The sequence below is a fragment of the Prionailurus viverrinus genome, chromosome A3 (genome assembly GCF_022837055.1).
Source record: "Prionailurus viverrinus isolate Anna chromosome A3, UM_Priviv_1.0, whole genome shotgun sequence".
In the NCBI taxonomy this organism is placed as follows: domain Eukaryota; kingdom Metazoa; phylum Chordata; class Mammalia; order Carnivora; family Felidae; genus Prionailurus; species Prionailurus viverrinus.
The window spans coordinates 24,285,222-24,313,168 of NC_062563.1; the positions used below are offsets into that span (position 1 = coordinate 24,285,222).

General features: G+C 44.2%; 1 protein-coding gene across 2 annotated transcripts; it reads left to right on the forward strand.

Moving 5' to 3' along the window:
* The first annotated feature begins 160 nt into the window (after window positions 1–160).
* GSS (glutathione synthetase) lies at window positions 161–27,902 on the forward strand. 2 transcript variants are annotated; one of them, XM_047851486.1, is made up of 13 exons: window positions 161–251; window positions 2,967–3,101; window positions 8,915–9,060; window positions 11,959–12,034; window positions 12,328–12,467; window positions 13,148–13,264; window positions 18,171–18,251; window positions 18,354–18,431; window positions 20,781–20,847; window positions 24,062–24,256; window positions 24,661–24,742; window positions 26,164–26,353; window positions 27,362–27,902. In XM_047851486.1, the coding sequence occupies exons 2-13, from the start codon at window positions 2,973–2,975 to the stop codon at window positions 27,483–27,485; spliced, it is 1,425 nt and encodes a 474-aa protein (XP_047707442.1). In that variant the 5' UTR covers window positions 161–251; window positions 2,967–2,972; the 3' UTR covers window positions 27,486–27,902. The 2 variants fall into 2 exon arrangements, with proteins under 2 accessions (XP_047707442.1, XP_047707443.1); XM_047851487.1 differs by lacking the exon at window positions 161–251 and having other exon boundaries at window positions 8,962–9,060.
* The last annotated feature ends 45 nt before the right edge of the window (window positions 27,903–27,947 follow it).

The window sequence follows — 27,947 nt, forward strand, 5'->3', positions numbered from 1 at the left end:
CTCCCCTCCTTCCCAAGTCCTCTCTCTGGATCCAACCGAGGAACCCTTAACGCCAAGGCTGCTCACGTACGGACTGACCCTTCCCGGTCGCCGTCCAGCTCCACAGGCACGTCTCCGCCCCCGCCCTGCCCTTTATACCCCCACTGGCGCGGTCTGCGCAAACGCGTTGGGTCGCATTGAGGCCCCGCCCCCTAGACCTTGGGTTACAGCGCGAGGGGCTTGAGTACCGTGCGCGGCCGGACGACGAACCAGTAGGTTGGGGAAAGGCAACGGCGGCCGGCAAGGGCCAAGCTTCTTCGGGAGGATGTGAGGGAGGGTTCTGGCCAGCTATTGGAATCCTGAAGGCTAGGAGATGTTGCAGCTCATGCCCTTTGCAGGGAAGGGGAAACTGGTGACCATTGAGGGGGTTGGGCTGGTGATTTTGGATCCCAGATTTCCCAGATCTCCTGATTCCAGATCGGGCCGTGTCGGGGACACCGTGCCAGTGAGCCAGAGCCGGAATTAAAAAAAGAAAGAAACTGGGAGCGATTAGAACCAAACTTTGTCTAGAATGGGAGTGAACGGGCCCATGAAGTTGGGCAAGCCTGGGCAGGAGACGGGTGTTTATACCCCGAGCCTCATGCAGACACTGGCCTCGCCCTCAGGATAAAGTCCGACTGGGTTTTCTTGTGGGCATTTTAAGATCTGGCCCCAGTCTTTCATTCATCATCCATTCATTTAACATTCATTGAATACAGTAGTAGGTGCTGGAGGTAGAGAAGTGACCAAGATACACAACAATTCCTATGGTACAGGGGCAACTAATGGGCTGTAGAAGCCCTGGGCGGAGAACAGGGACAGCTTCTGAAACACACACGTGAACGCTGGTCAGGAGTGGTGGGGAGTGTTCCAAAAAGAGACTACAGCACGTGCCAAGCCTGGGAGCTGGAGAGAGGCTTGTGTATCTTGGTTACTGGGGATAATCTCACTCTTGAGTCTGTTTAGCGCCCAGGGAGATGATGGTAGCTGGAACAGGCATCTGACAGTGGAGGTGGAGACAAATAGAGGAATTCAAAGCAATCTATATTTAATAAAAACTACAGGATTTGGGGAGACTGGGGTGTTGGAGAGAAGTGTGTACAAGGCTTGAGTGCCTGAGTGGGGTTCATCAGAGGAGGAGCAGATTTGTGGGGAGACGACAAATTCTATTCTGGTTCTGTGGAGACTCCCAGTAAGCAGTTGGTTATTACAGTTTGGAAGTCAGGAAAGCACCACTGTGAAAGTATAGATTTGAATGTCCTCAGCAAAACAAACAAAGCCACAGGGTTGAGACTATAGAATGAGAAAAACAAAGGGCCCAATCAGCACTTTACATAGTGATTATCTTTATGTTTTATCTCTTTGTATCCTCGGTACCTAGTCAAGGGCGTGGCAGTAGATGCCATTCAGTGTTTACCAAGTAGACAAAAGCCCAACCGCAGGCAGAGATGCTGGAATCCCAGAGATGTTAAGAGATGGGGGCTAATGGAGGGTTCCATTGCTCTAATGTCAGTCATAGGTTCTTGTCCTGGCTCTGCCACCAGCCTGCTGTGTGACCTCCTGACAAGTCTTCCACCTGTAAAGTGGATATAGCCAAAAAGAATCTCCCATGTATAGAGCTACAAACCCTGCTGAGGAACTACACACAGATTTTTCTCATTTAATTCACATGGGGACCTTATTTATGAAGGAAGTAATATTATGGGCTCAAACCCATATCTGACTGACCCCAGGGCTCTACTATGACTCTATAGTCGTAGAGCCCTTATCTGTGTCTCATTGGACAGAAATGTTGTTAGGATTCTCTTGAAATTACATGGTCATTCTTTGAAAACGTTGTGCTGAGGCCAACAGACTTTCATAATTGGTTTCGCACCAATTTTGTTATAAGGGGAAGGAGATGGAACTGGATGTTGTTCTCTAGTTTGTTACTTGTTCTCTAGCTCCCTTTCTGGGGACAACTGAGCTGGGTAGCCATGTTCTTTTCCTAAAATCAAATGACAGTAGGGCAAACCAAAATTAATAACTGGTGTTTCCAGATTTTTATTCAGATCTTCTTAAATCTCTGAGGCCTGCTGCAAAATTAGTATCAAGGTGTTAATTGGTTCATATCTGTGTGTCTCTGGGCAACCAGTTGAACTCCTCATCCTATTACATTGGGCACTTGGGTTTCAGTTATTTCTATTCTGCTAATGTGATTTCTCAAAAATATTTTGTCTTGCTGCTGTGATGATAGATGTCCATATAGGGAATGTAATCATGTCCTGCTAATGAGCTTGCTTCTGCTTAGTGTGAGGGAGGAGTTCACCTTATCTGCATTTCATAGTATTCTACAAAGGGATCCTCCTACCCCCACCCCCCACATAATTTGAGATTTGCTGACCTGGGTTGTTGGAGCTAGAAGGGGAATTAATACTCTCTTGCAGTGATTTTAAATTTGTTAAAAATACAGAGCTTCAGCCCTTCCCTCCACTCATCAGACCTCTTGCATGAGAATCTCTGAGTGGTGCCCAGGAATCTGTATTCTTTACCAGGCTCCCCAGAATATTTAGCCAGATTTGGAAACCACTGGTCTACCTCATACCCCTTGTTTCACAGGTAGAGAATCTGCAACTCTGTGAGGGGAAGGAACTTGCCCCAATCACATATGACATTAGTGCCTCTTTCTCCAATGTAAAAGGCCTGGGCTGGGAGTCCTGAGACCTGGGTTCAAATCCAGGTTTTAACAGTCTGAGATTCCACTTCCTTACTGTAAGAATAATGCCATCATTGTATTAGGAACCAAGAGAGTGGCAGTGGAAATGCTTTGTCAGGCTTTCCATTTTGTACTCATGGAAGTTGAGAGCTGCTATCCAGTGTTCACTCCCCTGTACCACACTGCCAGTTTCATTGGTTTCTGGGTGGGCCCCAGGCAACCCATCACCAATCATTCCCCTCTCCTGTTGCAGGTTGGGATGGCCACCGGCTGGGGGAGCCTCTTGCAGGATGAGCAGCAGCTGGAGGAGCTGGCACGGCAGGCTGTGGACCGGGCCCTGGCTGAGGGAGTGCTGCTGAGGACCTTGCAGGAGCCCAGTTCCTCCAATGTAAGCCCCTGACCCCTCCTCACAAGCACTGACGACACTGCTCTGGATCCTAATGCTCACTTTCTGGTCCCTGCCAGGCTAAAAGCAGCTCCTTTAGGTCGAGACATCTTTTTTGCTTTATTTTATCTTTGTCAATAACTAAAATTGATCTCTAGATATATGTAAAAAGCCTGCTGAGAGTAATCATAAAATTTAAGTCTGGGGTTTCTAGTATGACTTAGGTAAGTTACATAACCTCTCTCAGCTGCAGTTTCTTCATAGAATAAAAAAGGGATAATAATGGGACCTGCCTCTTCAAGTTGGTAAGAGAATGAGAAGATAATTCATGTGAAACACTTTGTCCAGTGAGCTATTATTTTTTAAGACTACCTAATCACACTGCAGAGGGGGAGTATATCTGTACAACTGGTCTGTGTACATCCTTCTCTGTGCATTTATATACATATATGTGTATATAAAGAAATATATGATTTTCTTTTCTTTTTAAGTTTTTTTAAAAATGTTTTTATTTTTGAGAGAGTGTGAGTGGGGGAGGAGCAGAAAGAGAGGGCGACCCAGAATCTGAAGCAGGCTCCAGGCTCCAAGCCGTCAGCACAGAGCCCGACGGGGGACTCGAACTCACGAACTGTGAGATCATGACCTGAGCTGAAGTTGGACGCTTACCAACTGAGCCACCCAGGTGCCCCTTTTAAGTTTTTTTTTTTTTTTCAACGTTTATTTATTTTTGGGACAGAGAGAGACAGAGCATGAACGGGGGAAGGGCAGAGAGAGAGGGAGACACAGAATCGGAAACAGGCTCCAGGCTCTGAGCCATCAGCCCAGAGCCCGACGCGGGGCTCGAACTCACAGACTGCGAGATCGTGACCTGGCTGAAGTTGGCCGCTTAACCGACTGCGCCACCCAGGCGCCCCTAAGTTTTTTTTTTTTAAAGTAACCTCCACATCTAATGTGGGGCTCAAACCCATGACCCTCAGATCAAGAGTCACATGCTCTTCCAACTGAGCCAGCCAGGTGCCCCAAAATATATGTTTTTCTAAAACACAAATTGGATCACACAGATCACGCAGATTATTTTGTGATTGTGTTTTTGTTTTTCATTTAACAATCTGCGGTTGAACTCTTTACAACTCCCTCCGTTAGGATTAGCTTCATTCTGATACAGTGTTCCATATATAGATGAATCACATTTTAACTTTCCTCTATTTAGGTGATTTTTAACGTGTTTTTTTAATGCCCTTTTTTTTTTTTAAGTTTATTTATTTGAGAGAGAGAGAGAGCTTGAGCAGGGGTGGGGCAGAGAGAGGGGGAGAGAGAGAATCCCAGGCAGGCTCTGCATTGTCAGCGCAGAACCTGATGAGGGGCTTCAACCCATGAACGGTCAGATCATGACCTCAGTCGAAATCAAGACTTGGACACTTAACTGACTGAGCCACCCAGGTACCCCTGATTTCTAATGTTTTATGATTATAAACAGCATTATAGGGAACAGCTACATACACGCCTGTTTGGGTACTTCTGTAGGGTTGATGCTTTTAAAAGTAGAAATGCTAAGTCCAAACCACATTTTTTAAAAGTCTCATCCTTAAAAAAAAAAAAAAAAAGTTTTTATTTTGTGACTGGTAAGACATTGTCATAGTTCAAAATTCAAAGGACAAAGAGTTTAGAGTTTAACCCTCTCTTTTATATTTCCTAGCCATCCGGTTCTCCTGACCTGAAGACAAGCTGTGTTTTAGTGTTTTTGTTTATTCTTTCATATAGTTTACTTTAGTTTACTCATAACAAAAAAAAGTATATATTCCTTTTTCCTACTGTTTACACAAAGAAGCATCCTAGACAAACTCTTTCGTGCCTTGCTTTTTTCTTTTTACTTACTAGTATACCTTGTGACAATCCATATGAGTAACTAAAGAGCTGCCACCATCTTTTTTTTTTACTAAGTTAAGGGCCTGGTGGAGAGTCCAGACTCATAAATATTTGCTGAGGCCTGAGTGAATGAGAATGGCTGTTACCTAAGGTAGGCTGACATTGTGGAAGGTCTGCCTCTGGCTTTGGGAATATAATTGCTTGCTTTGTGAACTTTACATTATGTGAACTGTTTGTCTGAACCCAGGATTAAGCATTTTCCCCTCCAAGACTTTTTTGTTCTATTAATCAATAGGTATTGTGTGAAGGTCCAACACTTGGTCTTTCTGGAAGTTAATGGAGCCTAGAAAAGACACAGTCCTCAGTGAGATTCCCAATTCAGAGAAAAAAGACAGGAAATGGGGCACCTGGGTGGCTCAGTTAGGCGTCCGACTCTTGATTTTGGCTCAGCTTATGATCTCACTGTTGGGTTTGTGGATTGAAGGTCCATGTCAGGCTCTGCGCTGACAGTGTAGAGCCTGCTTGGAATTCTGTCTCTATCTCTCTCTGCCCTTCCACCACTCATGCTTGCTCGCTCTCTCTCTGTCTCAATAAATAAATAAATAAACATCAAAAAGAAAAAAGACAGGAAATATGTGTATGTGTATGGATGTGAGAAAGAGAAAGAGATTTCAGTCCAAATCTTTGTCAGGTGCCTGTTTTATGCCAGGCCATTCTAGGCACTGAGGACACAGGTGAGTCAGCCAGAGACTCTGGCCACTAAAGCACATGGTCTAGTTGGAGAATGTGCCACAAGACAAAATTAAATGTCAGTTCTATGAGGAAACATAAGATAGCCTGCTGCACAATATTAGCTACTGTTTATTATTGACTATGTGCCAGGCACTATTCTAACAGCTTGAAATCACTAACTCGTTTAAATTTCACAACAGAGATGAGGAAACCAAGGTCCAGAAAGGTAAAGTAACTTGCCTGAGGTCATTCAAATGGTTGTGTAATTGGCAAAGCCAGAATTCAAACCCAAAGAGTTTGCCACTTGACTTCATGCTCTGAACTTCCATTCTTTACTGCCTCTCTCAGGAAACTGTATGGGACACCTAGACGAAGGAGCAACTCATCAGTTGTATTTGAACTAGATCTTAAAAAATAAATAGAAAAGAACACCATAACAGAGGGTCTAAAATAGGAAAAGGCACAAAATGTTCAAGAGAATGCAGCTGAATATGGGACAGAAGACAGGTCGAAGTCAGATAATCAAGAGGCTTTGGATACTGGGAGGAAGAGGAACATGAACTTTATCCTGTAGGTAGGGGTGACAAACCAAGTGCAGAATTAATAGCTGGTTCCTGCAGATTTAGGGAGTTAATTAAAAAAAAAAAAAAAAAAAAAACATGAACAGGCTACAAAATTTAAAGGGAATTCAGTGTAGAATAAGTCTCCTCCCTCTAGCCACTGTTTCCTTCCCCAGAGACAAGCATTGTTAACAGTTTTTTCACCAGTGTCTTTAAAATGTGAGGCCCAATGTTTGTTTGGGGTTTTTTTCATGAAATAAAAAAAATCTGGCCCCTCAGGTGAAATAGGAGCTCTTCTTCCCATCACTCTTTGTTTCTTTGACTATGAAGGAGATCTTTTATTGTCATGCACATGCTACCGTTTTTCTCAGAGTAGAAGACTATTACTCTGTGCCTGTGTCTCCATAAAAAGTTAAAAGACTGTGTTTCAGCCTTTGGCCTATACACAGTGGAGAACAGCTGTATACTATGGATCATTCAAGTGGGCATAATGAGTCATGGGGACAGAGGCAGAGGGAAGTCTTACTAGGAAAAGCCTTTGGGAGTTTTTCAGGCCAAATGAGACTTGTTGGAAGCAGAGTTCTAAGTTTTAAAGCCAAGGAATGCCCTTATTGTCATCACACATGCACTCAGGGTATTAGGTCACCCCCTATATAATCTGCAGTAATTCCCAGCCTAACACAGAAAAGCTTCAAGCTGAAAAAACCTTATTCTCATAAATATCCTTCCTCACTTTTGTCTTCTGAGATTTTGAGGAAGGTAATTTGGGAACTATCTATGAAAATTTTAAGTGGATTTACTCTAATTATCTGACATTTCCATTTTTATAAATTTATAATTTATGGACTTTTCCACACACAAAATACCTAGAATATATACTCTAGGATATTGATTGAAGCATTGATTGTAATGGGGTGGGGGGAGCAAGCCACCTATATGTTCATAACAGAAAGCTAGATTCAGGGGTGCCTGGGTGGCTCAATCAGTTAAGTGTCCAACTCTTGGTTTTGGCTCAGGTCACAATTTCATGGTTCATGAGCTCAAGTCCCACATTGGGCTCTGTGCTGTTAGTGTGGAGCCTACTTGGGATTCCCGCTCTCTGGCCTTCCCCCACTTGTACTCTTTCTCTCTCTCTCTCTCTCAAAATAAACAAATAAACTTAAAAAAAAAAAAAGAAAACTTGAATTAATAATTTTATATCCAAAGAATGGAATACTCTACAGGCATTAAAAAGAATGAGATCTATTTGAACATATATGGAAATGTATCTGAAATATTTATAAAGCAAAGGACAGAACAATATATGTACCATGTGCTTCTGTGTGTGTAAAAAAAGAAAAATGTATATATACATATAGTCTAAAGGACATGTGAGACACTAGTACACAATTTGCTTCTGGGGAGGAGAATTGGGTCATCAGGGAATGAGACATACTTTTCACTATGTATCCTGTCTCTTGAATTTTGTATCATTTGTTTGTATTATCTGTTCAAAAAATATTTTTAAATATATAAATGCCAAGTTCTAATGTCATAAACTCATACTATGATAATGGCAAATTGATATTAACTCAGAGGTTAAACTCAGGAATACATCATAATATAAGTCACAAGGTCATTTTATCATCTCCTACCCAAATTCTAGTTCATTTGTTGTTGTGAATCTCCAAATGCATTATCCCCTTCTAGAAATAGTGTTCCAGATGGGTATTTGGGTTTCCTGGTTCTGCCAAAGTCCAAAGAACTCAGAATGCAGCCTAACTCCAGGTCTGGCAACCTGAGTCACTGTCTCCAACACTGGGGAGAAACCACTCCTAACTTCTACTCTGGGGGTCAGAGATCACTTCTGATACAGCCCTACCAGCAGGACTCTCCCTCTGCCCCAACCAGAAAGCAAGGGGGCTGGGGTGGGAGCTCCTGGCACGAGGGTCCTGGGCTTAGGACCCTGGCTAGGAGCTGTGTGTGTGTGTGTGTGTGTTGTTTACTAACCACCTTGGTTCAAATCCCAGTGCCATGTAACAGCTTTATATAATTTTGGACATGTTACTTAATCTGAGACTCAATTCCCTTTATCTATTTATTAAGAATAGATAATAATAGGGGCGCCTGGGTGGCTCACTTGGTTAAGTGTCCAACTACGGCTCAGGTCATGATCTCACTCTTTGTGGGTTCAAGCCCTGCATCAGGTTCTGTGCCGATAGCTCAGCTGGAGCCCGCTTCTGATTCTGTCTCCCTTTCTCTCTGCCCTTCCCCTGCTCGTGCTCTGTCTCTCAAAAATAAATAAAACATTAAAAAAAAGAACAGATAATAATAGTATCTGCCTCACAGAGTTAAATGACACATCCATGTAAGGTATTTAAAACAGTGCCTTGTACACAGTAAGTGCTCAATTTTTTGTGGTTTTGTTTATTTGTTTTGGCTGTTTTGCTTCTGTTTTTTTTTTTTTTTTTAATGTAAAGAGATAAAATATTACAGAGTCTGAAAGTTCCCTTTATACCCCTTCATCATCCTGTTTTCTCCCTCCCTTCACAGAGGTAACCACTATTCGGCAGTTTGTGTGTCAATAAATGTAGGTTACACTTTTCATGGGGTTATGTTTACAAGAAAACAGCCCATTCACAGGTGTTCTACCCCTGCCCGCTCTTTCTCCTTGATCAGGTGGTAAGCTATGCCCCATTCACGCTCTTCCCTTCACTGGTCCCCAGTGCCCTGCTGGAGCAGGCCTATGCTGTGCAGATGGACTTTAACATGCTGGTGGATGCTGTCAGCCAGAATGCAGCCTTTCTGGAGCAGACTCTCTCCAGGTACTGGGTGATGGGGCAATAGGGGCCGGGAGTTGCTGGAACCCAAGGGACTGGAAGACTGAGGAGCCATGAGATGTTGCTCTGGCAGCTGACTTGGTGGGGTTGGGGACAGGTACCCCCCAGAAAAAACAAAAGTAGTAGAACAGAAGTCAAGAGGGCTGGCTTTTAATCCTGGCTCTAATCCTCATTTATATGGCTGCAAGCAAATTCCTTTCTTTCTCTGTGCCTCAATTTCTTCATCTGTAATGTAGGGATGTTGGCGTAAATCTAAGATCTCTTCCAATCACATTATGTGATTCTCTGATCCATGGCCCCTTGCTTTGATGACTGAGATTTCTATTTGGAATTAGGGAATGTCAGCATTGTTTTAGGGAAAATAAAGGGCAAAGGAGATTACTGGGTATAAAGTCAGATTTCTAACTTCTTTTCCTCAGCCCTCTTATCTCTGGGTGAGATGGGGGGGGGTAGACTGGGCCCCACCCAGGGCATGAGGATACAGAACTCCTGAAATGGTTCACCCCATCCACCACTCTGTCTCTTCTCCCTTAATCCTTTTTTTATCTTCAGGCCCTGGGACAAGGGAAATTTCTTTACTTTCAATTTTTTTTCTAATGTTTATTCATTTTTGAGAGAGAGAGACAGAGAGACAGAGTCTGAGTGGGGGAGGAGCAGAGAGAGACACACACAGAACTCGAAGCAGGTTCCAGGCTCTAAGCTGTCAGCTCGAACTCATGACATGAGCCATGACATGAACTCATGACAGAGCTCGAACTCATGATATGAGCCAAAGTTGGACACTCAACCGACTGAGCCACCCAGGCCCCTCTCTTTACTTTAGAATTAAATTCTTTATTTAAAAAAAAATTTTTAATGTTTATTTTTGACAGAGAGAGACAGCATGAGTGAGGGAGGGGCAGAGAGAGAGGGAGACACAGATTCCGAAGCAGGCTCCAGGCTCTGAGCTGCCAGCACAGAGCCCGACGCGGGGCTCAGACTCACAGACCACGAGATCATGACCTGAGCTGAAGTCGGACGCTCAACCGACTGAGCCACGCAGGCGCCCCAAATTCTTTTAGAATTAAATAAATAAATGTGTGTGTGTGTGTGTGTGTGTGTGTGTGTGTATACATAAACAGACTAGACATACATACTTGCATGTCTGATTAATTTTTCAAAAGAAAACAATTATTTTGTTAGAGACAAAAATTTTTTTTAAGATTTTATCTTTAAGTAATCTCTACACCCAACATGGGGCTTGAACTCAAAACCCCGAGACCAAGAGTCGCATGCTCCACTGACTGAGCCAGCCAGCCACCCCAGAGATACAATCTTTTAAAAATGTGCACGTTGGTGTGAAGGTGAATATGGGAAGGGATCATAATGGTAAGAAATTTGGAAACCATTGACTTGAAACTAAAAATGCAATGAGTTATGAATGTACAAACCCTACCAGCACCTTCCCCCCAGGTCTTTTTCGGGGTGGGCCTGGCTTTTGTACCTCTGGTTCTGGATTGCAGAATATATGAGCAACCTGATTTATGACCTTTGCCCTAAAGATGCAATTATGTGGAGACCTTTCCTGCAGTCCATGTCTGCAACCTTGCCTTCCCTGTTTCTCTGTCCTCTGAAATACACACAAACCCTAGCTTGTATGGGAATAGAGCCCTAGTATCACATGTGCTAGAATAGCAGCCTGGGACCTAGGTTGAAGGGGCATACCTCTTCAGTAAAGCAAAAATGTGTCTCAACTTTCTTGGAGGCTGAAGCCCAGCTGGGGACTCTCCTCACCAAGGGCTGGGAAAGGCCTCATGAAAGAGCTGGCTGGGGAACAGAGGAACTGCAGGGCAGGCCTGAGCTACATGGGCTCAGTGGGGTCCCTATAACAAGTGAGGAGAGTGAGTTAGGCTTGAGCAGGGATGTAGAGACTGCCCTGAATCTTGACAGACAACAAGTGTGGTGTTAGTTACCTGTGGGTGCCTCTTCCACACTGGATGGACTCCTACTTCATATAACATGTCACAGCAGCACACTGGGCCATGATGATGAGCTACCACAGACAAAGTCTCTACCCTCATGTGGTTTATAGGCAAATAGGAGAGGTGACATTAATTATCACAGAAATAAAACAGAAACTTAAAACTAATCTGTACTATAAAGGAGAGGTCCACAGTGTTCTGAGAGCACATGGCAGGAGGATCTGATCCAGATAGGGAAGGTTGCCCTGAGGAAATCATATCATATGAGGACTGGCTGAAGAAAAACAAAAAGGATATTTAGCTTGAGTTAGAAGAATGCTTTGGTGCACAGAGCATAACTGCTGTCTTTTAATCTCTGAGAGTTGCTGTATAAGAGGTGGAAAAGACTTGTCCTTGGAAGTCCCAGAGTGTAGGAGAAGCTATGGAGAGTTAATGTTATGTCGACCAGAAGGTTTACCAACCATCAGAGATATTCAAAGATGGAATGGTTTTATCACATGGCATTTCTTAGTCTCTCAGGACCAGACACTATGCTCAGTTCTGTACATATAATATCTCATTTACCCTTCACCACAACTCTATTATAGAAGTAAAATTATTTTCCTCTTCATCTTTCATTTTTATCTTTTACAGATGAGCAAACTGAGACACACTGAGTGTGGGGACCCCACTTTTTACAGATGAGCAAACTGAGTGAAATAATTCTCTAAGGTTGCCTAGTGGTGAGTGGTAGAGCCGGGATTTGAACCCAGGTTATCTGGCTCTAGACCTGAGTTCTAAACCACTATTGTCTATCAGGTTGATGTGGCTGTTCAAGTTTGGGTCAGCAGACTGAAAGATTCAGGAGGCAATGGATGAGGGTAGAACTATTTGATCTTTAAGATCCCATTTAGCCCAGAAAATGCTCTATTTCCTCCTCCAGCACCATCAAAAGGGACAACTTCACTGCTCGCCTCTTTAACATCTACAAGCAAGTCCTGAAAGAAGGCATTGCTCAGGTAACCAGTCCCCACTCCACCCCAATCTAGGACCTGTCCCTCCCTTTTTTTTTTTTTACCAGAAGAAATTGGCCCAGGCCCTGAGCTCATGGAAATCTGCCTCTTGTTGGTCTCCACTAGGTTTGTACATCAGTGACCAATCCTGGGATGACCAAAAGAATGATTCCACTAGGTTTTGGAGCATTAGCCTGCAACTCTGATTTCTATGTAGAATTCATGTTACCTGTCTGTTCTGTGGCTAGGCCCTCAATCAGCCCTGGGCAAATGTACTCAGCCTTCAGTTTTCCCCACAGACTGTGTTCCTGGGCCTGAACCGCTCAGACTACATGTTCCAGCGCAATGCAGATGGCTCCCCAGTCCTGAAACAGATTGAAATCAACACCATCTCTGCCAGCTTTGGGGGCCTGGCCTCCCGTACCCCAGCTGTGCACCGGTGGGTCCCCTGGGCAACACTGGGCACACTGGTGGGGTGAAAGCCTAATAGGCCTACAGTCACAGGCAGGAACAGGGATCTCCAATTCCAAGTATTTCTTCCCAGGCCCTGGGTCATGTGTTTCTCCTGTAGCAGTTTCCACTTGTAATTAGGTCTTAGTATGTCAAGGAGAGAAGGGACCTCACTGTTCATCTAGTCTTGCTCCCTCATTGTATAAAGTAGTATTCCAGCTTGAAGAAACAGTACCTGAGTGAGAAAGAGCTTGGAAGGCCTGAAGAGAGGTCAGAATCCATGGCAGAGAGGGATCAGTGGCTTCCCATTGGAAGGCTTGACCCTAGTAGCAACCATTTCCAGCCAGCAATGATGTTCCAGGTTGCTGTGATTACAGATGGTTGGCAGCAGGATTCCAGATAGCAAGCACTGGTGCTCAGGGAAAGGCGTTCCAGATCATAGGGAGGCTGGTATAGAGTAGAAACACAGGGTCTTGGGGCTCTGGGCATATACACGGAGCCAGGGTTTGGGTGGCCCCGTATATTCAGGCCTGAGAAGCATGATGATAAGATGCTTTTTAGTGTTCCGCTAATTCTCCAAGTGATGTTCCTGTAAGGATCTGTGAGTCACAGGCAGAGAGGGGTCTTCTAGATCCATCCAATTACTGAATAAGACATCTCTTCCAACAGACATGTTCTCAATGTCCTGAGTAAGACCAAAGAAGCTGCCAAGATCCTCTCCAATAATCCCAGCAAGGGACTGGCCCAGGGGATCACCAAGGCCTGGGAGCTCTACGGCTCAGCCAAGTAAGGGGGAGAAAGAATGGTAGAATCCTGCTTTAGATTCAGCATTCGTGGGTGCAGTGCAAAGCAACTTCTTCGCCTGACATCTTTAGGAAGTGAGGGATTTTTTTTCCTGGAAATAGAAGCTTACACTTTTAAGTACCAGACTTAAAGGGGTTTCTGGGCTTCCTTCTTAAATAAGAGACACAGACTATAATTTAATCCTGTTGTTGGCTAGAGGTCACAATTATCTGTTAATGATTGCATTACTGTTAGTGATTGTATCTTGATGTAATACAGAGGTGCTATCTAGACTCAGAGGCATGTGAGGCTGTCTGCCTGCACTAATGGCCCCAACTGTTAGGCTTTAAGTTCTTATTCCTTTTCTTCCCAGTTTTCCTGTCTCCCTGCTATCAGTTCTTACTTCCTACTGCTGTCAGTGTGCTTTCATTTGGAATCCTCCATTCCCATCCTTGTACCTCCTTTCTGATTTGCTATGGTTTGGGAAAGCAAGTGGTCTGGGTTGTCATGTACCATCTAATGAGTGTGAGGGCCTCTTTGATAAGTAAATGCATAAGCTTTGACTTAGTGATTTTGTGGTGTCTGTTGTAACTGCCTAGAGGGATTTTTTGCTTCCTTCCTATTTTCAACCATGTTCCAGATGTGTAAAGATGCCAGGTAAGTGACTTCTGTATATATAGGGGGCGGCACTGTACCAATAGTTACTGCAATGTTTACATAGCTTTAACAGTTAACCGTTAATGAGCACTGACTGGTGCCACACTTTGTGCTAAGCGCTCTACACGTAGGATCTTAATAAATCCTCATATGAAATATTTCAAGGTAGATACCACCCAACTCCCCCCATTTTACAGATGAGGAAACTGGTTCAGAGAAGTGAATGGCTCAAGGTCAGATGGTTGGTGGTAGAGCCCATAGTCCACTCCCTCTAGAATCTGCAACCTTAATCACTTTATTGCCTCTAAGAGAGCCTCTCTGGGCTTGCTAAGCCTCACTAAGACTCAAGAAACTTCAGACTCTGAATATTTAGAAGGCATAAGATGAATAGTTAACTCTTGGTTAAGTGTTTTTTAAGAGATTGAAGCCAGGAAAGGGTCAGCTGGGGAACTACTGATGAAAAAAATGCTGCAGAGGGTTTCTCCAACCAGGCTGTGAATAACATGGGAAGACTCGTGTGCCTAGAACTAGGCACTGGTGGGTAGGAACTATGGGGTGCCTGAGCTGGGACTGGCTACTCATTTTGAAAGTCAAATAGGCATTTCTGCTGACCTAGCATATGACCTTCACTAAGACAGTTCTTTTCTCTGAGCAGCAGTTTGTAAAAGGGGGATGATAATAATAAAACCTAAAAGGGTGGTAGTGAGAATTAAATGAAATCTCATGGCCTTGAAAAATGCTTTAAAAAATCTGGTGAGGGGGGCGCCTGGGTGGCGCAGTCGGTTAAGCGTCCGACTTCAGCCAGGTCACGATCTCACGGTGCGTGAGTTCGAGCCCCGCGTCAGGCTCTGGGCTGATGGCTCAGAGCCTGGAGCCTGTTTCCGATTCTGTGTCTCCCTCTCTCTCTGCCCCTCCCCCGTTCATGCTCTGTCTCTCTCTGTCCCAAAAATAAATAAACGTTGAAAAAAAATTTTTTTTTTTTAAAAAATAAAAAATCTGGTAAGGAATGGAAAAAAGACAGTCTCTTTAACAAATGGCATTGGGAAAACTAGACAGCAACATGCAAAAGAATGAAACTGGACCACTTTCTTACACCACACACAAAAATAAATTCAAAATGGATGAAAGACCTAAATGTGGGACAGGAAACCATCAAAATATAGAGGATAACATAGGCAGTAACCTCATTGACAATGGCCATAGCAAGTCTTACTAGCTATGTCTCCAGAGGCAAGGGAAACAAAAGCAAAAATAAACTATTGGGACCTCATCAAAATAAAAATCTTCTGCACAGTGAAGGAAAAAATCAGCAAGACTAAAAGGCAACCTTTGGTATGGGAGAAGATATTTGCAAATGACATATCTGATAAAGGGTTAGTATCCAAAATATATAAAGAACTTAATAAAACTCAACACCCAAAAAATAAATAATCCAGTTTAAAAATGAGAAGACATGAATACACATTTTTCCAAAGAAGACATCCAGATGGCTAAGAGACACATGAAGAGATGCTTAATATCACTCATCATCAGGGAAATATAAATCAAAACTACAATGATATATCACCTCACACCTGTCAGAATGGCTAAAATTTACAATACAGGAAACAACAGATGTTGGCGAGGATGTGAAGAAAAGGGAACCCTCTTACGTTGTTGGTAGGAATGCAAACTGGTGCAGCCACTCTGGAAAACAGTATGGAGGTTCCTCAAAAAGTTGCACTACTAGGTATTTACCCAAAGGATATAAAAATAATGATTTGAAGGGATAAATGCCCCTGATGCTTATAGCAGCATTATCAATAATAGCCAAATTATTGAAAGAGCCCTAATGTTCATTGACTGATGAATGGATAAAGATGTGGTGTGTGTGTATGTATGTGTGTGTGTGTGTGTGTGTGTGTGTGTGTATATATAATGTAATATTAGTCATCAAAAGGAATGAAATCTTGCCATTTGCAACAATGTGGATGGAGCTAGAGAGTATTATGCTAAGGAAATAAGTCAGAGAAATACAAATACCATATGATTTCACTCATATTTAAGAAATAAAACAGATGAACATGGTGGGGGTGGGGTGGGTTGGGAAGAGAGGCAAACCAGACTCTTAACTACAGAGAACAAACTGAGGATTACTGGAGAAGTGGGGGTGGGGGAGTGGGAGGATGGGCTGAATGGGGGAAGGGCATTAAGCAGAGAACTTAACGTGATGAGCATTGGGTGTTGTGTGTAAGTCATGAATCACTAGATTCTACACCTGAAACTAATGTTAACTAACCGGAATTTAAAAACTTGAAAGACTAAAAACAACAACAAGAACACCACCACCACCACCCCCCCTCAGGATCATTATGTGGTACTTCCAATAGTAGTAGTAGTGGTAATAATAATAATAGTAATGGCAGCTACCATTTAAGGAGTACTAGTTTCATTTTACTGAAGGGAAGACTGAGGGGTCAGAGAGGAGGAATAACTTGCCAAAAGTCACACAGCTAGTAAGTTTAGAATTCACGTCTATCTGCCTTTAAAGCCTGCATTCTTTCTACCATACTGTTCTGCCTCCAAGAGGAATGGTCCCAAAGTATAGATCAAACAACTCAGGCTCAAGCACTGATAGAACAGATGAATTTTTCATCGGTTATCTCATAATTTTTTAGATTTTTAAAAAAGCATGGAAAATGAATTATGATTCCAATTTAGACATTTATTCAAACTCTTTCAAAATATAGTGACTGTGGTTAGAATGAGTAGGGATAAGAAAGGATTCTTGGTATAAAATGTTGGGAGCTATTATCCGGAGTCCTCACTCCCAGCCAGCACATTACTGCCACTTCACCTTCCTTAGCTGACACTTTCCTAGTCCTGTTCCCAAAATACTGTTCAGAACTGAAGGCAGGAGGAGGTAGAATATGTTTTCTGAGTCTGGCTGTGATTATTTGGCAGAGGGCAGGCTGACTTAACCAGGGAATGCGGTTCCACTTTAACCTACAGATTCCAGCCTCCCTCCTCCGCCTCTTTTTGGAGGTAGGCCAGCCTGGGCCAGGTGCCACCTTCCCACCCATGAGGAGAGCAAATCAGGCTGCAATATGAAAAGCAAGGCCATTGGCCCTTGGGTGTCTCAGGGCAAGATGGCTTACGAAAGCAGCATTTCTAGCTTGTCTCTCAGAAACCCAACTCAAAGCTAAGACTCAGCTTAATGTCATGTCTGACCCTCAAGAGATTTCAGGCAAGCCAAGAGAGGAGGCATACTAGGACCTGTATTTCAGCTAAGTGGAAAGGAGTCAGGCAGAATGTAGTCCAAGAGGTTCAGCTGAGGCAGAGAAAAGCAGAGACAAACAGACCAGAGGCCAGTTACAGGAGGAAGGAATCCACACTTAGATTCCTAAGCCCAAATCTGGCCACCCAAGAGTCTTAGCAAGAAGCTATGGGCGAAGAGCAATATGGCTACAGCAAAAATGGAGTTTGGTACTCCAAACTGAGGGCTCAGAGAGGTGGAATAACTTGCCAAAAGTCACATAGCTAGTAAGTTTAGAATTCACGTCTGACTCTAAAGCCTTGTCCCTCAGGTAGCCAAACAGACAGTTCCTGGCATTAACTTTTCCCTTTGTCCTTGAGCTCCTCCTTCTTTAAGAATTATGTTGATAGCAGAAGAGGTCAGGTAAGCCTCAATGATACCATTAATACTGTGGGACCAAATGTGTCCCTGTGTAGATCACAGTAATGTTGAGAGGCCCCAAGAGATAATTCCTTATTTATGGATGGCTCTATAGGGTTCTGTAGGATTTCCATTGACTATTATAATGTATCATGCAAGAACCACACACTCCTTTATTATATGCTTTACAGTCTAGTAATAGGGTCATTAGCCTCCAACCCCACACATTATTCTATAAAATATTCTTCAGTACTTTCATCTGTTTATTCTTCCAGAAAGATTTTAAAATCATTAAGTTTTAAGAAAAGGTCGTCTTGGGTTTTTGAGATTTTAAATCTAAGTTTTAATTTGCATAGAAAATTAACATCATTACAATATTTTATCTACCTACTGGAGAAGGAACAGAGACATCTCCATTTTTTCAAGTTTCCTAATTTCGGGAAATAATGTGTTAGAGCCTCAGGTATCGCCTGAGACCTTTCTGATTTGAGAGATTATCTGCTCTTTCAGGGAAGGTATGTTCTCCTGAAGGTTGTTGGATGGAGGGGGGACAAGCTTTGTAGTCACTTCAGCCAACTGTGCTCACTCTCTCCCCAGCGCTCTGGTGCTACTGATTGCTCAAGAGAAGGAAAGGAACATATTTGACCAGCGTGCTATAGAGAATGAGCTACTAGCCCAGTAAGTAAAGGAGGGGAGACCTCCAGATAATGGCCTTAGGCTTGTGAAGAACTACTCAGAACAGAGCATCCATTACCTCTAACCTTTGCCCATCTTTCCCAGGAATATCCACGTAATCCGTCGAAGGTTTGAAGATGTCTCTGAAAAGGGGTCTCTAGACCAAGACCGAAGGCTGTTTATGTAAGTGTTCAGGGAGCATTACTACTTTAGGAAACTTATTCTGCTACCCATTTCCCCCAGTAATCCTTTCTTCTAGGAGATGTGATGGCTTGCTTCCTTCTCTCTGAATTTTAGGGGCAAAATACCCCATCATCTCAGGAAAGTCTGGAGAAGGCTTGGTCATATTCTGCTTCTAAAAGGTTGTATAAGAGCTATTGACCTTTTTCTTTCTTTTTTTTTTTTTAGAGAGAAAGTGCAAATGGGGGAAAGGGACAGAAGGAGAGAGAGAATCCTAAGCAGATTCCACACTCAGCACAGAGCCCAACACAGGGCTCAATCCCATGACCCCTGGGATCATGACCTGAGCTGAAACCAAGAGTCGGATCCTTAGCTGATTAAGCCACCCAGGCACCCCAGAGCTACCAACATTCTTGATAAGGGCCTTCTTAAAATAACCCTGGTTTTCATATGTCCCTGGACTCCTAAAAGCTTTCTTGCCCCTCTTGGTAGCTATCAGGCCTGGACAGTTGGGCTGAGCAGTCAGGGAGGAAGAGGAATAGCTTGCTCATTCTGTGATTGATCTGGGAGCTGCTCTCTGAGCTTAGGCAAGACATTATGGGGCCTGGGTTTGTGTTCCACGCCAGGCCTTGTGCTCCCCTGCAGGGGGCTTCCACCAAGTGACTTTAGTACCACTTAGTTGGGTAGCATTGTTTGCAACACACATATTTAGACCTGGAATTTTATAGGGTTTTTTTTTTTTTTAATTTGTGATTCTTCTTCTTCTTCTTCTTCTTCTTCTTCTTCTTCTTCTTCTTCTTCTTCTTTTAAATGTTTTATTTATTTTAGAGAGAGAGTGTGAGCAGGGGAGGGGCAGAGGGAGAGGGAGACAGAGAAGCCCAAGCAGGCTCTGTGCTGATAGCACAGAGCCTGATGCAGGGCTCAAGTTCACAAACTGAGATCATGACATGAACCGAAATCAAGAGTCAGATGCTTAACTGATTGAGCCACCCACATGCCCCTAATCTGTGATTCTTAAAATTAAGGACCTCCATTGAAAGGCCCCTAGGTGGCTCAGTCACTTAAGCATCCAACTTCAGCTCAGGTCATGATCTCACAGTTCGTGGATTCGAGCCCCGCATCAGGCTCTGTGCTGACAGCCTGGAGTCTGCTTTGGATTCTGTGTCTCCCTCTCTCTGTGCCCCTTACCCACTCACATTCCGTCTCTCTCTCTCTCAAAGATGTTAAATGAATAAACATTAAAAAAAAAAAAAAGAACCTCCATGAAATTTCATAGTACCACTTTTCTCAAAATGTGCTTTTATCATAACAAAGTCATTAATTTACTTTCCAGACAGTATCAAATAAGCCAAAGAAAGGGGAAGGTCTTTAAAAAGACAGTCTCGGGCACCTGTTGGGATGAGCACTGGGTGTTGTATGGAAACCAATTTGACAATAAATTTCATATAAAAAAAATAAATTAAAAATAAATAAAAAGTCCGTGTCTTAACTAGACTCATAATTTTGCATCTCTGCACCCTTACGCCTACCATTTCAAAAAATCTCAGCCTGGTTTCAGCTACCTTTTTTTTTTAATGTTTATTTTTGAGAGAGAGAGAGAGAGAGAGAGAGACAGAGCACAAGTGGGGGAGGGGCGGAGAGAGAGGGAGACACAGAATCTGAAGCAGGCTCCAGGCTTTGAGCTGTCAGCACAGAGCCTGACAAGGGGCTTGACCTCATGAACCATGAGATCATGACCTGAGCCGAAGTTGGACGCTTAACTGAGCCACCCAGGCTGCCCTTAAGTAGTATAATGCAAGGTGTTTTGGTAGGCATGGCAATATGATTCTGAGGCTCAGTAATTTTTAGCCCACTTAAAAAAAAAAAATTTATCTTGGGGTGTCCAGGTGGCTCAGCTTATGGGTTCAAGCCCCACATCAGGCTCTGTGCTGACAGCTCAGAGCCTGGAGCCTGCTTTGGATTCTGTGTCTCCCTCTCTGTCTGCCCCTCCCCCACTTGTGCTCTGTCTCCCTGCCTCTCTCGAAAATAAACAAACATTAAAAAAAATGGTTTTTTAAATTTATTTATCTGATTTGATTCTGGTTGCTTTCTTGCTTTCCTGTGGGCTTCCTACAATGGCTCTAGATCTAGAATATTCTAAAGCATTCTTCACTGCATACCTTCATGTTTTTAGTGGAAGAAGTAGTGGTATGGGTATATCTACTTTCATTGCTTCCAGTGAACCCCTGATTCGGCAGCCTGTGTGGTCTGGCTTTCAAAGAGGACAAACTCATTTGGATGCACTGTGAAATATACTGAATCACTCTATTAGTTATAATTTAACATAGCAGCATTCTCCATTCTGTGTTCTAGGGATGGCCAGGAAGTTGCTGTGGTTTATTTCCGGGATGGCTACATGCCGAGTCAGTACAGTGTACAGGTTGGTATTCTGTTAGACTATTCTCTGCCTCCTAGGACCCAAAATCATTCCTTGGAGACCCAGCTCAGGCATCACAATAACCTGGGTTTTTCCCTGGGCCCTGCCCTCAGTTCTTCCTCAGGGAACTTACTGCTGGAACCCCTTATTCTCCCACAAGCTTTTTACTATCTGTCACTCTCTACACACTGTCTTCTAGACTCTGAATCCTCAGGTATCTATGTTGCTTCAGCCATTCACATTGTTTCTAGGGATATACTGGAATGTTTTTTTAACGTTTGTTTATTTTTGAGAGAGACAGTGAGCGGCGGAGGGGCAGAAAGAGAGGGAGACTCAGAATCCAAAGCATGCTCGAGCCTCTGAGCTGTTAGCACAAGGCCTACGTGAGACTTGAACCCAGGAACTGTGAGATCATGACCTGAGCCAATGTTGGATACTCAACTGACTGACCCACCCAGAAGCTCCCTGGCAAATGTTAAACAGTCATCTTTTTAAGGGGGAAAGCCCCAGTTTGTAGCATTTGCTGATTTCTATGGTATATCATAGAAATCATGGCCGATTTCAAGTTACCCAACTTTTCTTTTTTTCACTGCTTCAGCAAGAACATTTGTTTTTTCCTTAAAGTTTTTAAGTAATCTCTATACCCAACATGAGGCTCAAACCTACAACCCTGAGATCAATAGTCTTAGGTTCTATGGACTGAGCCAGCCAGGTGCCCCCGACCTACTTAACATTTCTGAACCCAGAGATGGGTACAATCAGCTCTGGGTAGCTAATGCAAACCAGTTCCACCATACCACTGACCAGCTCCTTCCTGCCAACTCTTACTTCTCTTTTATCTGTGTTAGAAAGTTTTTCTGTCCATTCATGTTAATGACAGTAATGATGATACCACCTCATCTTGCTATCCTACCATGTAGTTTCAAAATTACTTACCACATCCATTATTTCATTTTATCCTTACAACCACTGTGTGAGGTATATAATTATCACCATTATACAGACGGAGAGACTAAGATTTGGAGAGATTCGGGGGCTTGTCTAAGATCTCACAGGGAGTTCCCAGGCTTTCTGATTCTTGGTCCACTAGCATATCCAACATATTGTTCTCCACCTGCCCCTAATCCATAGTATGGAGAAGCTAAGAAGCCCTGCTTTCACTTGGGAGAAATAAGTTAGGAAATACCATGATCAGTATGCCTGGGGTCATGAGCCTTTTGCTCTGCCTGTGTGTGACCATGGACAGGTTTCTGACCCTTTATGGGCTCAATTTCTGTAAGCTGAGGAAACTATACTCAAAACATGAGGGAGCTCCTTCCAGATCTTTAATTTTTTGAATATAGGATTTTCCCTAAGACCCAGCTGAATAAGGAACCCAACAGTTCCATAGAGGTGGAAGCTCTGTAGAAGGTCCTTTTCTCTAGAAAGTGGTTAGGAGTGGTGGAAACTTGCTGACTAGAAAAAGACAAAACTGTCCATGGGGAAAATGGATCCAGGCTCCAGGACAGGGGATTTGGGGGATCCAGGCTCCAGGAAGGGGCCAAAAAAAAAACAAAAAACAAAAAACAAAAAAAACTTTAAAAAGAGATTGAGCTAACAGGGAAATAAGTCTGTGCATAAGGAGGAGGACATATTTAGGGAATTGAGAAACTCACACAAGGTTTAGAATTTGAAGATAAATCTGCAAAGCTTAGTGACTTGTTAGTTGATGTTGGGAATGCCCCTGTTCATCTCTGAATTTTGCTTCCCTGCTTTTAACAAAATGGAGTACTTCTCTGGGTTTATCTCTGATGTTCTGGGAACCAGTAACTGCCTGGAACATCAAAGGTGGTTGAGATTCTTGGTAAAGACCAGGCAAATATGCTGCAGGTGGACTGTGTATCAAAGGGAGGACAGCATGGGTGGTTGTGGATGTTGCTCCTTAGGCCTTAGCCTTTATCCTGCTGTGGTCAGTTTGATGTGGTCTGGAGTTCAAGGACAGGTTATCCCCCAGTGTCTGAGAATGGGGACCTCTGCTGTTTACCTGCCTCTCACACACTAAACTCTTGGCACATCAGACCATTCATCCTATGATTACCCACTTGCAGGCTTTTGCTAATTATTCTGCTAATCTGAGTGTCTTCCCTATTGACCTATCAGTCCCTACCTGACTACTCAAATTTCACTTCACTAAACAACAATAACAAATAATTGCCGAGCACTGTGTCAGACAGTGGGGATACAAAAGAAACAAGACAAGTGCTGGAGCTCACATTTTGGTCAGGGAGATGGTCATCAGAAAGTAAGAAAAAACAGAAAAAAAATTTTTTTTCTAGTTGAGGGAAACTCTTTGAATAAAATAATAGAGTGAAGGGGCATCTGGGTGGCTCAGTCAGTTAGGCGTCCGACTTCAGCCCAGGTCATGATCCCGCACTCGTGGGTTCAAGCCCCGCGTCAGGCTCTGTGCTGACAGCTCAGAGCCTGGAGCCTGCTTTGGATTCTGTGTCTCCCTCTCTCTCTGCCCCTCCCCTGCTTGCACTCTGTCTCTCTCTCTCCCAAGAAATAAATAAATACTAAAAAAATAGTAATAATAATTTAAAAAATAATAGAGTGAAAAGATAAGAGAATTATGAAAAACCCACATTAAATAGGGTGGTTTGAGCTGAGATCTAAGAATGAGAAGGATCTAATCATCCACTGGAAAAGCCAAAAGGAAAAGACTTTCAGGCAGAGGGGAAAGCAGCAAATGCTAAGGCCCTGAGGTGGAGTGACATCTGTGTGTTTGAGGACTGACCGGCCTGTATGGCTGGACTATGAGAGTGGGATGCAGGGAGGTCATGAAATTGACATGGTTGAAAGGGGTACAGGAGGCAGATCCTGCAGGGTCTTGTGAGCTTTGGTAAGGAGTTTGGATTTTATTTGAAGTACAGTAGGAAGCTGAGCTCATAAACAAGTGTCTCACCTCTTTCAAACCTCTTTATCTACTTTTCTATGCCCTTATCTTGTTATTTCCCTTTTAATTATAGTCATGTACCATTGTGCTAAACTGTGAGCTCCCTGAGGGCAAGAATCCTACATATTGGAAGAATCCACATCTGCCTTACAAAGAGATGCAATGACCCTGGGAGATGATGAATGTGAAGAAAGAAAACATGATACCTGGCATCTGATGGATGCTCAGTAAAAGTCAGCCAAAGTGAAATGAAGTAGAATTACTTTTGTTTTCTTCCCTCTGCAGAACTGGGAAGCACGCCTGCTGCTGGAGAGGTCATGTGCTATCAAGTGCCCAGATATTGCCACCCAGCTGGCTGGGACAAAGAAGGTGCAGCAGGAGCTGAGCAGAATGGGTGTGCTGGAGATGTTGCTCCCTGGCCAGCCTGAGACTGTGGCCCGCCTCCGTGCCACATTTGCTGGCCTCTACTCACTGGACATGGTGTGTGGGCTGCCTCTTTCTTCCACCACAGCAGGAACCCAGAATTCAATGTACTGGGGAGGCTGGAGCTGGTAGTAGGCTGGAGTCCATTGTAAGCTCCCTCAACAAAGGTAGAGATCCAGATAAGAGGTGGAAAGAGGAAGGAGCTGAGGAGGACAGCAAGAATTGGGGAATATCTATATGTGTTTTCCATGCCTCCTACTGTGGAGCCCTGAACTGTTGCCAGAGAAAGCTTGTTTTCATTGTACTTGCTGCCTTCAGGGGTTTGTTGGGGGTGACATCCAGATAGTAGCATCTAGGCTCACTCCTGTTATTCCTCTGATGCTGCTCTGCACAACCAGCAGGACCGCAGCTCCTGCCCCTGGTTTAAGACTGCTGGTAACTGCTTTCTTGCCTCCTGCCAGGGTGAAGAAGGGGACCAGGCCATTACTGAGGCCCTTGCTGCCCCTAGCCAGTTCGTGCTAAAGCCCCAGAGAGAGGGTGGAGGTAGGTGGTTCCCCCTTGGTAGGGCTGCTCAGTGGAAGGGAAGTGAGCTAGAAGGCTGTTACCAATGCTGACTCACACTTGCTATGGGCACAGTCCCAGGCTCTAGGGGACATAGGATGAACTGACACAGGCCTTCACCTTGGACAGTGTCCCAGAAGACCCTGTGATCAAGTGATATTGAGCACAGAGGGACCTGATTAACCGTAACTGGAGGGTTTGTACAAGTTTAGTCTGAGATGCCTGTGACCAGATTGTGGGGAAGTGGGGTAGGGCATATCAGGAGGTTGGATATCTTCCTGCCTGGTTTGAACTCCTTGAGGGCAGGGATCATGTCTGTCCACAGACCCAGAAGAAATGAGTTTTGATCTTGGTCTTAAGGGATAGGTAGGAGTTTACTAGGTGGAAAAGGAGGGAGAGTATTCCATACAGAAGGAGTAGCCTCAAGGAGAGGCACTGGTCCATGGAAGTGTGGTACATTTGGAGATTAATGAATACTGGTAAGACTGGAGTACAGCATGAGAAATGGGAGGAGGCAGGGATTTGGGCTGGAAAAGATGGTTTGGGACATGATTATAGAGACCATTAAAAATATGTAGGAAGTTGGATTTTATCCTAAGGGTAGTGGGAATCCATTAGAGAGATTTAAGGAGGAAAGGGATACACATCTGATCCAGGATCCATGTTTCAGCCATGGTAAAGTATGTCCTGGATGAGGGGAGACACTGGCAACAGACATCATAGAGGAGCCTGGTATAATTGTCCAGAAGAGCAATGTAGAGGCCTGGGCTAGGGCTATGACATTGTAAGAGTACAGACTGAAGAGACACGTCTGAGTTATTGACAGGTAATGGAGAGGGAGGAGTTAAATATGAGTCAGGATGCCTTTCACCTATTGGGAGCAGGAAGATCCAGGAAGAGCAGGTTCAAGACAGAAGTAATGAGTTCTCTTTGGACATGCTGAGTTTGTTTTGGGAGCCCATGGGGTATCCCTGCAATGTCAAGAACAGGGAGCTTAAGTTGAAGATTTGGGAGTTAACAAGTCATACAATATAGATGGAGCCTTAGAAATCTCCCTGGGGGGGGGGGGGGGGAAAGTGTGTTCATGGAGGAGAGAACAGGGTGGCAGGTGGATTCCTTGGTAATTCCAACACTGAAGAGAAGCAGGAGCCAGTTAGGGAGGCTGAGAAGGAAAACCATAGACAAGTAGGAGAACCAAGGCAGGAGGCTGTGGTGAGGTGTGTTTGCTTATGTGAGAAAGGGCTCTCCTATTAAAGTGACATTCCCTTCTTGGGAGCCAGGCCTGCCCTGGCTTCACTGAGCTGGAGTTAGAAACTGAGGCTGCTGCCTTGACCACAGAAATGGGGGCACAGAGTGGAGAAGGTAGGCAGAGGCTCGAGGGTGACTGGCCAGTGTTATTGCAGGTAATAACCTATATGGGGAGGAGATGGTGCAGGCCCTGGAGCACCTGAAAGACAGCGAGGAGAGGGCGTCCTACATCCTCATGGAGAAGATAGAACCTGAGCCTTTTGGAAATTGTCTGCTACGGCCTGGCAGCCCTGTCCGAGTGGTCCAGTGCATCTCAGAGCTGGGCATCTTTGGAGTCTATGTCAGGTGAGCCAGTCAAGAGGGTCTCCTCCTTGCCAGACAGTCAGCCAAGTGAGCCTGGGGAGGAGAACTGGACAGGGAGCAAGAATCCTGGGCTTCAGTCCCAGCTCTGTGAGTCCCTAGCCATGTTACCTGTTTCCTTATCTAGTAAATGAGGCCAAGGACCCAAAACCTGCCCACCCACAGGGCTATCAAATGAAGCCCAGATGACAAGTGCTTTGCAGCCATAAAGGAAGTTCCATGCTTTGCAGCTATAAAGGAAGTTCCAAGTAGTATCAAGAAGGATGAGAAAGTAACCCTAGACTAGAAGGAGACGCCAGGGAAGAAGAGAATTTGGGTCCAGTTTCCAGGCCACCAGGGGTTCTGGAGAAAGGTGGGGTGGGCCAGCTAGAGGATAATCAGTTGGCTCTGAAAGACTGAGTGGCCCCTGGTTTGGATGTGAGCACTAAAGAAACAGGAAGAGAAGACCACTTGGGAATTTTTAAGGAATAGTTCCTGGTCCCTTAAACCGCTTCCTGCAAAATATGCAATCTAAGATCAAGCAAAGTAGGAATATCAGATCCTACCATGCTACTGACCTGAGCCTTCCCTCTAACCACTTAACAGCATCTCTGCCTGCCATGTTCCCCCAAACCCAACTACCACCATAGCCATCTTGACAGAGAGGGAAAGAAGGAAACTTACAGCTACAGAACATGAAATGTGAGCCTGGCATCATGCTAAGTGCTTTTCCTGCTTTATTTAATCCTTGTGACCATCTTGCAAAGTGAGAGGTATTATCTCTATTTTAAATTGAGGAAACTGATATTGAGAAAGGCTGAGTAACTTGCTCAAAGACACAGAGCTAATAATTTCCCAAAAACAATGCAAACCCAGATCTGATTATAAAATCCTAGCACTTTCTTGGGTGTAGTCAGTCACTCATATACTGCTCACGTGGGACCAGGGAAGGATTTGGCTGTGGGGCTGAGTCTTGGTAATGGAGTGGTGTGTCTTCTGTCCCCCTTTCTATAGGCAGGAAAAGACACTTGTGATGAACAAGCATGTGGGACATCTGCTTCGAACCAAAGCCATTGAGCATGCAGATGGTGGAGTGGCAGCAGGAGTGGCAGTCCTGGACAACCCGTACCCTGTGTGAGGGCACAGCCAAGCCTGCCCAGATTTTGCTCAAGAGACCTTCTATCCCTCATACTTGTCATTCCTCACCTAGCCCCTCTGAGTGTCTTCCCTACCTGTACCTTGGGAAGGCTGGTCTCTTCTGTTCAGGGAAGGGTGAATGCTGGGTCCTTTCTCCAGCTCTCCCATCTGAGGACCAGAAAAGCTGTTTCCCTTAGGTGAGATCTACAGGCCCCTAAATCCTCAGAGTGAGGGTATAGCTGAAAGGGAGCTGATCTGAGGTAAGGGTCCATAACCCTGTCAACTACCTGTCAGCTCCTCATCAGCCTTTTCAGCAGGTTCCAGTGTCTGACCTAGGATAGGACTGAGAGGTAGAAGAAGGGCAGTGAAGGGGCATAGCCTTTCCCTGCCTCTGCCTTAAATAAAACTATGTTGTTGATCCTGTGATTCCTTGGTTTATACATTTGAGAGGGGGAGGAGCTAT